This window comes from Postia placenta (genome assembly GCF_002117355.1).
Source record: "Postia placenta MAD-698-R-SB12 unplaced genomic scaffold POSPLAscaffold_7, whole genome shotgun sequence".
NCBI lineage: Eukaryota > Fungi > Basidiomycota > Agaricomycetes > Polyporales > Adustoporiaceae > Rhodonia > Rhodonia placenta.
In genome coordinates this window covers 2,072,713-2,085,575 of record NW_020169838.1, presented here as the reverse complement: position 1 = coordinate 2,085,575, position 12,863 = coordinate 2,072,713, and the positions used below count along the sequence as shown (strand labels likewise).

The window sequence follows — 12,863 nt, the reverse complement described above, 5'->3', positions numbered from 1 at the left end:
AAGTGAGTGTGTTTGTTTTGGAATGCCGGCAGCGTTGGGGAGTTTCGACCTAATGTCGCGACTTAGGGTCAAGCGACAGGGGAAAACCTAAAGCTGGGGGCATTCAACTTGTCTTACCGAAGCGATGGTGAGCGAGGCTCAAACCTAAGGCTAGGGACAAGAGGTCGAAACTGAGGTCCCTAGGGCAGCAGAGGCAGGCTTATATACAGGGGAAGTTTAGGGGAGGCTGTGCGCATTGGTCCGTGCACAGCTGGTCCGTGCACAGCATGCTGACACGGCCCCGGGGGCCGGTGAGTCACAGCGGCTGTGTCAGCGGAGCCCGAGCTGTGCCGCACACTGCCGCCCCATCTAATCTAATCATACAGTAGATAGTGATGCATCCATATCAGGCATGTAGTACAGAGGTCGCGGGTTCGAGCCCGCGAAAAGGAAAAATTAAAAATGGCTAGACGCCGTACCAACTCGTGACAGTTTGGCTTACTGTATAGTCCCCTCTTTTCGTACTGTAGGACTCTCGCTCTCACGCATAGGCTGACTTCAGTTCATCCCTTATGGCCTACTGAAGTCAGTGAGTACCTCTAAACACATCGACAATATTATTATACTAATGCACCACATCGTAGATATATTTGTTGTCTTGTACAGGTGCATACTTACTTGAGTTCGTCCCTTACGGCCTACTGAAATATATTCGTTGTCTTGTACAGCGCGCTTGTCCCGCATTAGGTTTAACAGGTTATGAGCCCTACCGACACTTACGAGATCACGCTCAGCTCCAATGAGTCGCCCATCAGCCACCTCCCCAAGCTCGCTGAGGATCGATCGAATTGGGTCTTGTTCAAGGCCCAGTTCAAGGCGACGGTGTCATCCAAGGGCCTATTGCGGTTCCTCGAAGGTCGCGACAAAAGACCTATCAAACCGACAGCTCCAGGTGTCGATTCAGATGCTGACGAAAAGTACGAGAACGCACTCGACATCTGGACAGGAAAGCATGAAGCCATTTGCGCACTCCTTTTCCAGACCATTCCGGAGACAATGAAGCTTCACATCCTTTCCCTGCCGAAGGCCTCGGATGCCTGGAACCTCATCTGCAAACAGCACGAAAATCAGGGGGAGTTTGTTCAGATGGACATTCTCACCCGTATGCATGCCCTCACCACTGAGAATGGAAGCAACCCTTGACCGACGCTCAACGAGCTACAACGGCTACGCACAGAGTACGCTGCCGCCGGAGGCTCCCTCAATGACGCTGGCTACAAGGTGATCATACTCAAATGTCTGCCATTGAGCTACAAAGGCGTGGTACACACCATCTTGTCTTCTGCACACCTCATAGCTTTGGCAACATCGGCGTCACCTTCACCGCCTGGCACCACCTCCACGACGCCATGCTCTGGCTTATCTCCAGCTGCACTGGTCGAACAAATCTACGCAATCGCGCAGGATGAATTCGCCTTGGCTGGCCCTGTTCTCGTCGATGACTCTGCCCTTGTAGCCGACAACCCCAATAAGTGCTTGAATTGCGGACGTGCTGGCCACACCAAACCAAATTGCTGGAGTAAAGGTGGAGGGAAGGAGGGCCAGGGACCTAGGAGCAAAGCTCATCGTGAGAAGGCCATAATGGATGCGCACGAGAGCGCGAAAGCCGCCATCGCTGAGCCTGACAATGATGGTGACGTCTTCGCATTCAAAGCGGTAGACTCGCCCATCACTGACGCCCACTTGCGCTCTACAACTGGCAATGCACCTCGCCTCTGGGACTCAGGCGCAACACGACACTTGCACCCCACACGTGCAGACTTTGCGAACTTCCGCAACATTCATCCTAAGCCTATCCGGGCGGCTGACGGTCGGGTATTTTATGCTACCGGAGAGGGAGACGTCCTCCTGTCAACTGAATACAAGGGCAGTAAGACGAAGGTGAAGCTCCAGGATGTTTTGTACACACCAAGCATTCCCCACTCTCTTATCTCCGTCAGTCGGGCCACCAAAGCTGGCTTCTCTGTCCATTTTGAACCCGATGGCTGTCATCTCATAGCCCCCAACAGACGCACCTTGTCACTCATCCCTGCTCGTCAGGGGCTGTACTCTACCACGACGGATGGCGGCGCACAGGAGGGAGCGCTCAGTGCAGAGGTCATGTTAGTGTCACTGCATGAGCTGCATTGTCGCATGGGTCATGCATACAGCCCCACTTTGCTCAAAATGGTCCGTGCGGGTGTGGTCGACAGCGTCAGGCTGTCAGACGAGTCCAGTGTCTTCTGCAACTCGTGCGTGAGAGCCAAACACACCCATGCACCCTTCCCAAAGCAGCACTCGAGCCCACGCACTACCAAGTATGGCGAGCGCGTTCACACGGACATCTGGGGAAAGGTGCCTGTCGCTACTCTCGGCGGCAAAGAATACTATGTCTTGTTCCTCGACAATCACTCCGACGAGGCCATTGTTCACTTTTTACAATGTAAAAGCGACACCTTCGGCCGTTACAAAGCATACTGGGCATGGGCTAAGACACAACGTGACACCGAACATGTGAAGGAGCTACAATGTGACCGTGGGGGCGAGTATCTAAGTGAGGAATACAAAGCTTACCTTGAGGGGGAGGGTACAATCCGCTGCCTCACTGTGCATGACTCACCGCAGCAAAACAGCAAGGCTGAACGCCTCAACCGTACCCTGACCGAACATGCTCGCGCAATGCTGATTGATGTGAGCCTTCTCAGGTTCCTATGGGGGGAAGCTGTTGCACATGCTGTTTGGCTTCGTAACCACACGATGACGAGCAACACCCCCGGAACAACTCCGCACGAGCTCGCTACCGGGGAAAGGCCTAACCTCGCCGGCCTTCCTCGCTTTGGTGCCACTGTATGGGTGCGTGTTGATCCCCTTTCCAAGCTCGGTGTCAGGTCCAAGCGCGGCCGCTGGGTTGGCTTCGATCTGCAGAGCAAGGGTCACCGGGTGTATTGGCCGGACAAGCGGACCATCAGCATCGAGCGCGATGTCCGTTTCAAGCCAGATGTCTCCACCGCCGCAGTCGATGTGCTGCTCGAGGGGGAGCACTTGCAAAACGATCAGCACTCTCCTGCTGAGTCAACTGGCCAGCATGCACCTGAAAAGACTGTGGTACCTGTCCCAGAACCCATTGTTGGCGCTGATACGGACCAAGGCTGTGACCCACCTCCACATGTACAGCCCGAGCCAAGAGCACAACGCACATGCAAGCCATCACAATGGATCAAGGACCTACAATCCAGTGTGGGCACTGCGGGCGGCCGGGGAGCACAGAAGCTTCCCTCATCAATAGTGGAACACGGAAGCCTCGCAGCTGATGAAAGCGTCACCTACGCTCTCGCTGCCATGCTGGGCGATGAACCTTCTCACCGGGAAGCACTAAGTGGCCCCGAGCGGGAGGCCTGGCTGGACTCAATGCACGAGGAACTCATGCACATTGAATCAATGGGTACTTACGAGCTTGTTCCACCACCACCGCCAGGCACCAACGTTGTCGGGTCTACATGGGTACTACGGAAGAAACGAGACGAGAACAATAACATAGCAAAGTTCAAGGCTCGCCTCTGCACACAAGGCTTCTCGCAGGTACACGGTGTCGACTACATGAACACTGCAGCTCCGACTGCTCGCCTTGAATCACTGCGGCTTGTGTTAGCGCTAGCAGCTCAAAACGACTGGGAGATTCACCAGATCGACTTCAAAAATGCGTACCTCAACGGAGACCTCGACGAGACCATTTACATGCACCAACCACCCGGGTTCAAGGTGCCTGAACGCGATGACTGGGTCTGGAAGCTCCTCAAGGCACTATACGGCCTCAAACAGGCAGGCCTCATGTGGTACGAGAAGGTCTGCGAGTTATTCGCGGAACTGGGTCTAAAGTGAAGTGAACATGACTATGGAGTCTTCTTCCTCTTTCGCATTGGGGATGTACTCATCATAGTCATCCATGTTGTTGTAACAACGGTGCGAACGGTGCGGGGTGCATTTGTCCATGGGCGTAGCGATGCCCGTAAGGGACAATCGCGTGTGGTACGTACATCGCGCGGGGTCGTTATATACTACGATAGGGGCCTCCGGCCCCCGGTTACTCGCGCGCCCGAGCTTGCGAGCTCGTTCCTGAATGCGTGCTTCAACACATGTCAATGACTGCACCCTCGTAACAAGCTCGGTTCACCTCATGACCAAGCTCAAGAAGGATCTTGGCTCACGATATGAACTTGTTGATCTAGGGGAGGCTCGGTGGCTCCTGGGTTTCGAGATCAGGCGAGACCGACGTCTCCGGACCCTCACGCTCTCCCAAGGAGGATATATCAGCATGCTCCTCGAAAGATCCCGGATGACCGACGCATATGCTCTGTCCGTACCATTGGACCCCCACGTCAACTTATTCAAGTACGACCTGACCGCAGAGGAGCGCAGCGAAATGGCAACACGCCCATACGCCCGTCTTGTTGGAAGCCTTATGTATGCGGCAATCGGCACACGTCCCGACATTGCGTTCGCTGTGTCGCTGCTCGCTCGATTCATGAGTGACCCGGCGTCCATGCATTGGGATGCCGCAAAACGCGTTCTTCGCTACCTCAAAGGCACACAAGACTTCTGCCTTACATTTGGCAGGTTGGCGGAGGGGCTAATCGGGTTCACAGATGCGGACTGGTGCTCATTATCTCACCGCCACTCCATCTCCGGATACCTGTTCACCTTCTCTGGCGGCGCTATCAGCTGGTGTTCTCGGAAGCAGTCGATCATCACGTTGTCTTCCACCGAGGCGGAATATGTTGCAGCCTCTGAGGCTGGTTGCGAGCTTCTATGGCTTCGTTACCTCATCAGCGAGCTTACCGAACCCTTACGCGAAGCCATGCCTTTAAAGTGCAACAACCAGAGTGCAATCGCCATCGTTGATTCCGGACTGCTGCATGCCAGGACCAAACACATTGATATCCGATATCGGTTCATTCAGTCCGTACAAGACTCCGGCACTGTGTCGATCACATACATACCCACTACCGACATGCTTGCTGACATTCTCATGAAGGCTCTCCCGTGCACGAAGGTCGAGAAACTCATTGCCCTCTTTGGCCTGTGCAAGGCTTGAGGGGGAGTGTTAGAGCGCAAGCTCTGGCGCAGGCGACTCGGGTGAATGTTCGAGAAGCCCTCCACACAGATGCTCGTTCGTACGAGACGTCTGGCAGTGATGCGCCTGTGGCGCAGCCCGGACATTGTTTGGACATTGTTTGGCTTACTGTACAGTCCCCTCTTTTCGTACTGTAGGACTCTCACTCCCACGCGTAGGCTGACTTCAGTTCATCCCTTATGGCCTACTGAAGTCAGTGAGTACCTCTAAACACATCGACAATATTACTATACTAATGCACCACATCGTAGATATTATTATACTAATGCACCACATCGTAGATATATTTGTTGTCTTGTACAGGTGCATACTTACTTGAGTTCGTCCCTTACGGCCTACTGAAATATATTCGTTGTCTTGTACAGTGTGCTCGTCCCGCATTAGGTTTAACAGGAGATGTTATTACTTATTGTCAAGGCCTCGGTGAGTGATATTCACTATCTGCTACTAGTCAATTCATACCACAAAACAGGCTGTAAGATTTCAGATCAACGTTCAACATGATTGTGTGCACGGGAAATGCACAGTTTCGGGACGCAAAGTTCGCATTCAGGAATGCCAAGAAACAAGTATAGAGGACCCAGAGTTCATTCACAAGGATACCGAACACTGGGTCATCAACACACATTCATTCCACAATGCACATCTGCTTCGAACAGTTCTACCACGACACCTTACAGCACCTGTGCCTGTCTTTATGGATCACATGGCCAAGCATGCAGAATTTGCACAGACACTCCGTGAAACCCAGGAAGCAAAACGAGCAGAACAGAAAGCCCAAAGAGAGAACAATCCCGAGGGGGGGACATCGAAAAAGCGCAAGAAAACTTGAATAGGCAGGGCACAGCCGAACCTGTAGACAAGACACTACATGATGCTCGCACTGTGCTTTGACTATCAGCCGGTGCTTAACATGGATAATAAAACTGGCCGCTACTAGGCCCCCCTACGCATGTATCGACATGATATTCAGTAATGTATATGTGTTATGATCATGCAAAAATACCAGTAGCATACTTGTAGTGTCGTCATCAAATACAGCCCGAGATCTGGTGCAAATGACTGTGATTTTACATACACACACCGGAGCGTGGCCACAACAGCTACTGTAAGGATAATATATGGTTCGCTACTATGCTAACACAAGAAAAGACAAATAACGACACCACAGGGACACCAGCCGAGTCCGTTAGGGCATTACATCCGGGGACAGAAGGCTTCGACATGTGGTTTCCGGGTGGACGACATACTTATTCCTGCTAATAAACGTAATGAGGCTACACAAAGGGTATGTATAGTGCTGATATGTGAACAATAGCACGGCCGAGCAGCACCACATGTGGCGGCTATGCGCGTCGGCAGATCTGGCTGCCACCCGAGCGCCAATTGGCGGTGTAGTTGGAAATCGCTCACGTGGTACTTCTTGACACGCAGCAGACGTCGTTGGTTCAGTGCGTATATAGACTCACTGTGGCATTGCTGTCTCCCGTAGGCAGACTTCATTTATGCTGACCTTCTTGATGTGGGGAGGTCGGTCACAATGTAAAGATACACAGCTGCAATGGTATATGCTTCAGAGAAACGCCCGAGGTTGGCCACGACCGATTGCTTCATCATAAACGTGTACCATCGACTTTGACAACCTCGCACTGCTGGTGCTATATAGCCTCTCGCATAGGTGGAACATGTATCCGTATCCACCACGCAGGCTTTCCGAGTCCTCTCGCGACCTCACGCCCCGCGGCGTACCCCTGATGTAAATCCCTGCGTGATCATACTCACGCTATGCCACGGGTATGGAGAGCTTGTCAATCCGCACAATAGGCTCTTGTAGGGTTGCAATCACACCGGTCGCGGTTGGTAAGACATTGAATCGGATAAGAGTCCGAAGCCTAGGGCGACGACGCCTAGGCCTCTTCAAGATATCCCTGGACAATAAGGTGCTCGACGTCGCCACGACGCACAAGGAACCGGTGCCCGCGGCGGAAGTCGATGGCACCCTGCTCGGTGTGGACGACGCCGCAGTCGCGCACGACGCGCACGTGGACGGTGAGCCCGCGCGGAGGGCGGTCGATGGGCGCCATGAGGTCGACGTCCTCGGAGGGCGCGCCGGGGTCCGCGGCAGTCGCAGAGGAGAACGCGTCGGTGCGGAGCGCGAGGAGGGACGCGTTGTACGAGCGCAGAAAGTCGACCTCGTGCGGGGAGAGCTTCGAGCGGACGTCGGCGGGCGCGGGCGCCGCGGCGGCAGGCTGCGGCGCGTGCGCAGAGTCGTGCGCCTGGCCTGCGGTTTGCGCGGCGGGCGCGGCCATGGAGAGCAGCAGGGGCAGCGCGCCACCGACGCGCCAGTAGAGGTCTTTGAGGCGCTCGATGCGGTGCGCGTGGTACGCCAGCAGGCAGCGCTTGTTGCGGTTGATGGCCGTCTGGTAGAGGAGGACGGTGGAGAGCGCGGGGTTGGGCGGCGCGCCGGGGTCGTCGTCCGTGTCGGGGGCGGCGGCGAGCCCAGCCTGGAGGAGCGCCTCGAGCTGGCGCTGTTCGCGGATGACGGCGCGGACGAGGACGTCGTTGTATTTGAGGAGGGTGTCGGTGGCGGTGGAGCGGCGGGACTCGGTGAGGAGCTGCGTCGCGAGGTCGCCGTATTGCTGCGTCGTCGAGCTCATCGTGGTCGGCGCGAGGAAGAGTGACAGGGTGGCGCGTGACACGACGCGAGCGTTACACGGGCGTCCATCAAGGCCGCGTGTGAGTTTGCGTATAACAAGGCACGCACTGAGCGGCTATTGGTGGACGCGGTATACGATGAGCACCGACGAATCCCAGGACATCGACTCGGCCACCACCGCCGTCCAGTGCGCTCCATTTCCTGCTTTTTCTACTCATCGCGCTCATAGTCGTGCAGACAACCCGACAACAAGACTCGCCGCTACGACCGCCAGCTCCGGTGCGTACCGCGTCCTGCCCGCACGCCGCCACTGACCGATCGATCACACAGTCTTTGGGCCGCGTCGGGCCAGAATGCGCTCGAGTCCGCCCGCATTCTTGTCCTCTCCGCGTCGGCGACCTCCAACGCCGTCCTCAAGAACCTCGTACTCCCTGGCATCGGGCACTTCACGCTTCTCGACCCCGCCACTGTCTCCGCCGCCGATGCGGGCAATAACTTCTTCCTCGCCGGCCCCGCGAGCGTGGGCAAGCCCCGCGCGGCAGAGGCCGTGCCCCTGCTCCGCGAGCTCAACGAGAGCGTGCAGGGTGATGCTGTGATCAAGCACGTCGACGACCTGCTCGCGGACGACGACGGGCGCGCCTACATCCGCGGGTTCTCGCTCGTCATCGCGCACAACTTGCCCACTTCGTCTCTTGACAGCCTCTCCCGTCTCCTCTGGGAGGACATCGGCGATCCGCCACTTATCGTCGTCCGTTCGGCCGGGTTTCTCGCCGACTTTTTTATCCAGTTCCACGAACAATGCAGTATGTATCTTGTCCTCTCTATCCCTTATCCTCTGTGTGTACCGGTGATTTCTCGCAGTCTCCCAGCCGCACACCGACGAGACGCCCCCATCGCTGCGCATCACCCGCCCGTTCCCCGCCCTACTCGAGTGGGCGCGCGAGCTCGACCTCGACAACATGGATCCCACAGATCACGGGCACATCCCATTCGTCGTCATCCTCGTCCGCATCGTCGATGACTGGCGCCGCGAGGTCCGTGTCATATCTCCCTCTGTCTTTGCCTGCGCACACCCCGCTGACAGACACTTGCGCAGCACGGCGGCGCGCTCCCGGCGACCTCCACAGAGAAGCAAGCGTTCAAGGCGGCCGTGCGCGCGCTCCGGCGCAAGCCTGATGAGGAGAACTTTGACGAGGCAGAGGCGCAGGCATGGCGCGTGTGGGCCGAGCCTGCCGTGCCGTCCGACATTGCGGCGCTCTTCACGCTGCCGCCGCTCTCGGGCGCGGACGCACCACTGAGCGAGACGACGCCGAACACGGCGTTCCACGCGCTGCTGCGTGCGCTAGCGGCGTTCGTGCGCAGCGAGCGCGGGCCGGGGGCGCTCCCGTTGAGCGGCGCGCTGCCGGACATGCGCACGGACACGACAAGCTACGTGCGCCTGCAAACGATCTACAAGGACCGCGCACGCGTGGAGAAAGCGCTGTTCGGGGCGCTGCTCGCAGAGGAGTGCCCCGATGTGGCGCCGCACGTCGATCCGGAGGAGCTGGATACGTTCGTGAAGAATGCGCACCATGTGCGTGTGCTGCGCGGGCGGCGGTGGGGCGCGTGGGCGGCGGACCGTGCGGCGGTGGGTGAGTGGATGCGGTGGGTGTATGAAGCGCGCGCGGTGTGCTGATGCGCGTTCGCTCCTGCAGCGTCCTCGCTCGAGATGGTCCCGCGGGAGACGGCGACGCACCTTGCGCTGAATGCGCTGTCGACGCTCTTGAACGAGGGGCCCGGTGCGTCTTCACGGGTCCTAGTGCTTGGGATTATGCTTATGGTACAATGTCAGACGGATCGAAGGTCAGCGCAGAGGCGCTCACAGAGGAGGTGCAGAAGGTCGTCGGCGAGGGCGTCGCGCTGCCGTCGGAGACAGAGGACGCGATCGGTGAGCTGTACGTGTCCATCTTGTCGCCGCCACCTGAACGCGTGCTGAGTGTGGGTTGACAGAGCGCGCGCGCCAACTGCGGAGTTGCCGAACACGGCGGCATTCGTCGGTGGTCTGGTCGCGCAAGAGGCGATCAAGATGATCACGCGGCAGTATGTACCAGTGGATGGTTATTGCGTCGTCGATCTGGTAGACTCGTGGACGGGTCTTGTTGGGCGATGACCAATGTGTAGGTGCGATCAAATCCGGTGTGGGAGGAAGGATCTGCAGTGATATCCGGACACGGTCGAGGAGCGTTTGTGATTGTATACTAGCTAGAATGACAAAAGAAATGAATTAGCCGCGTGGAACCAGCTATATACGCGTTCACAAGATGACAAACAAACAAGAGGAACGTTAAGTTACGAAGCGTGCTCGAATAGCAACGTACGCATTCCAAAGCAACAACGTCACGAACAGCGACGCACGTAAGATGTTTAAACGAATAAAGGACTTACTGAGAGATGATGGGGTTTGAGTAAGAGGGGTCAAACTGGATTATACGACGTCAGCACGAGTCTATATACGTACAAAGGAGACAGGCGGGATGAAAGGAGAGATTATGACGTACATGAAGGACGATGCTTCAGATCTGTCCGATCGATCGAAACTCATCCTAATGTGGAAAGCCTCTATCCGAATCGGGATGGGAGCCCTTTCCTGGGCACAGACAAGCTAAGCCCGGCGTCTCTGGTACAAGTCCACAGCAAGCGATTTCTCAACCTCTCAAGATTGTCGCCTCCGACGCGTCATACCTACTCGCGCTGGCATTCTTGCATATCCGGGGTTTTCCAAAGCCCATCAAATGTGCTGTCTCCCGTTTTAGCGTCCTAGCGCCGATGTATTGGGTGAGTCGATTTCTTCGACCATTACGTAATGACAAGACTATTGCCAACTTTGTGCATCATGCATGCCCGCTGTGTATCATGTTTCTCGCAGCTATCCTCCAACTCTATGTCTCTGTTCGAGCTTGGTACGACTGGGAATGGCGCGGCCAGTGGACTGGGCGCGTCCTCTTCATGCCCCTCGGCCTTGTCCTGAAAATCAGCAGCAAACCGCGCATTGCACACGAAGGCAACATCATCAGATTCGTTCGGGCGCACACGTCCATACCACTTCCTCGCGTCCTGGCTGCGACAGAGGGCTTCGGCCGCAGGTTCACGCTCATGCGCCAGGTCCGCGGCGACAACCTGGAGGCCGCATGGCGCGACCTCGACCGCGGGCAGCGTGCAAGCATCGTCGAGCAGCTGCGCTCCTTCGTCCTACAGCTACGCGCTCTGCCTTCTCCGCACGGCGCGGCAATCTGCGGCCTGGACGGTGCTGCCTGCATAGACAGCCGTGTGTCCTCGCACGCCGTCGGCCCATTTTCCAACGAAGGCGCGTTCAACGACTGTCTCGTCGACGCCGCCGATCCGTACACGGATGATACGACGCTCCGTGATATCAGGTCACGCATGCGAGATACCCACCGCATCGTGTTCACCCACGGCGACCTTGCGCCGCGCAACATTCTCGTCCGCGGGGGCACGGTTGTCGCCATGATTGACTGGGAGGAATCCGGGTGGTTCCCTGAGCATTGGGAGTTTGTCAAGGCAATGTACTTCCCGATGCCGAATCCGAGAGACGAAGGCTGGATGGAGGCCGTGCGAGACATCCTCTCAGACGATTATGAGCAAGACTGGCTCATGGACCGCGAGTTATCCGATCGCATGGTCGGTGCTTTCTAAGGTAATCACACATTCTATTCTTTACTGCTCGCTCAACTCGGATATATATAACGCATTGAGACTGATATGCCTCATGTCATCTCAGCGCGGATTCCCATCCCTTCTGCAAACCTTCCCGATTGATCAAACGATCCAAAGATGACAAATTTGCAAAACAACATGGAGCAGCAGATCTAAGAGCGCCCGATATGGGGTGACACGACGATTCATGATCCTTCCATAAGGCATTCTACTCGCTGTACTTGTCTGAGTGGGACCGACTGTGTACGTCGTCATCAATCTCGCAGTCTGGACGCCGCAACGAATGCGAACTGACCTACCAGGGACTCAGACTGTGAGGTCGACGATGACTGGTATCGGGTGCAGAGAACGGCCGGTGTAAGCGGCCTTGGTAGCGACGCTGGCGATCCTCATCGACGGAAGGAGTGTTGCCTGGTCCGGAATGCTCGTGCTAGTCCACCCCTGCTCAGCGAACAGCTGGATGACTTCAATCACCCAGTCCCTACAATTCCACTCAGGGAACTTCGGTACAGGGCTATTGCCAGAGGCGACCTTCGTGTGAATTACATTAGCACATCAGTCCATTCTCTGACTCGAGGTTGCGTGCACCTCTCGGAGCGCCTTGATCTGGCTGTACTTGACACTGCCAATGTAAACCCCGCCCAGACACTTCCGCGTCTTAAGCAGCGAGATATCGCGATCGAACAAGGCCCATTGCACGCCCCGGCTGTTGTTGTAGTGGCGGTCGAACACCTGGAAACACGGAAGATCCTGATCGAGCCTCTCCGTTTGTACCACTATGGCCCAGTGGAGGTGCTCCTCCGTCCCCACTCCGTAGTCGGCCCGTTCATACTGGACCACGGCGATCTTACACTGCCTGTCCGTAGTGAAAAGCTTGAAAATGCTGGCCATGGTGATGGGTGTCGACGGCAGGTTGTCACGTCGTGTATCGTGGAAACCCTCGCGAGCTATAGACCAACAATAGAACGTGTGTACATTGTTTCCAAGTCGTGCCGGCGTACTTTCCAAGAATGTCTGTCCACGGGTTCTGTTATGTGATCAACGGTTGCCAGTGTTGGGGATAAACGCCCAGATCCTCATCGCCACGTGTCATCTTCCGTGTTCACGCTTACATAACACTGTGCTGTGCCAGGCTGTCACCAATCAGAGAGCAGGATTCCCCGAAGTTCGATCAAGGATATTGGCTCCTGAGCCAATCAGCAGCAGATGCCTACATGGGGTCTGCCCCGGTAAACACAGTACACATCTGAAGACGAGTGCGTAGCCGAAACGTGCAATGGATGGATGGTACATTATATGTTGTAATTAAGATCTTGGCCACCTGAAGAATGATTTCGCACTTTC

The 12,863-nt window shown here is 56.2% G+C and overlaps 6 protein-coding genes across 6 annotated transcripts; 4 read left to right on the top strand and 2 right to left on the bottom strand.

Annotated features, from left to right (window-relative positions):
- Window positions 1–2,799: 2,799 nt before the first annotated feature.
- Window positions 2,800–3,303, top strand: POSPLADRAFT_1091517 (hypothetical protein; the record flags this gene model as incomplete). The annotated part of the gene is made up of 1 exon (XM_024483092.1): window positions 2,800–3,303. A coding segment is annotated over one exon (504 nt), but the record flags the coding sequence as incomplete, so codon positions are not given.
- A 2,321-nt stretch (window positions 3,304–5,624) lies between these two features.
- On the top strand, window positions 5,625–5,981 carry POSPLADRAFT_1142328 (hypothetical protein; the record flags this gene model as incomplete). The annotated part of the gene is made up of 1 exon (XM_024485406.1): window positions 5,625–5,981. A coding segment is annotated over one exon (357 nt), but the record flags the coding sequence as incomplete, so codon positions are not given.
- Window positions 5,982–7,056: 1,075 nt separating this feature from the next.
- On the bottom strand, window positions 7,057–7,806 carry POSPLADRAFT_1143643 (hypothetical protein; the record flags this gene model as incomplete). The annotated part of the gene is made up of 1 exon (XM_024485591.1): window positions 7,057–7,806. One exon carries the CDS (start codon window positions 7,804–7,806, stop codon window positions 7,057–7,059), a length of 750 nt encoding a protein of 249 aa, XP_024339269.1.
- A 136-nt stretch (window positions 7,807–7,942) lies between these two features.
- On the top strand, window positions 7,943–10,088 carry POSPLADRAFT_1074527 (hypothetical protein; the record flags this gene model as incomplete). The annotated part of the gene is made up of 8 exons (XM_024482718.1): window positions 7,943–7,992; window positions 8,043–8,084; window positions 8,136–8,608; window positions 8,667–8,839; window positions 8,902–9,436; window positions 9,500–9,583; window positions 9,637–9,739; window positions 9,795–10,088. The coding sequence occupies 8 exons, from the start codon at window positions 7,943–7,945 to the stop codon at window positions 9,952–9,954; spliced, it is 1,620 nt and encodes a 539-aa protein (XP_024339268.1). The 3' UTR covers window positions 9,955–10,088.
- A 609-nt stretch (window positions 10,089–10,697) lies between these two features.
- POSPLADRAFT_1057086 (hypothetical protein) lies at window positions 10,698–11,498 on the top strand (the record flags this gene model as incomplete). Its single annotated transcript, XM_024480872.1, has 1 exon — window positions 10,698–11,498. The coding sequence occupies one exon, from the start codon at window positions 10,698–10,700 to the stop codon at window positions 11,496–11,498; it is 801 nt and encodes a 266-aa protein (XP_024339267.1).
- Window positions 11,499–11,825: 327 nt separating this feature from the next.
- Window positions 11,826–12,410, bottom strand: POSPLADRAFT_1143149 (hypothetical protein; the record flags this gene model as incomplete). Its single annotated transcript, XM_024485521.1, has 2 exons — window positions 11,826–12,050; window positions 12,108–12,410. 2 exons carry the CDS (start codon window positions 12,408–12,410, stop codon window positions 11,826–11,828), a joined length of 528 nt encoding a protein of 175 aa, XP_024339266.1.
- Between the last annotated feature and the right edge of the window lie 453 nt (window positions 12,411–12,863).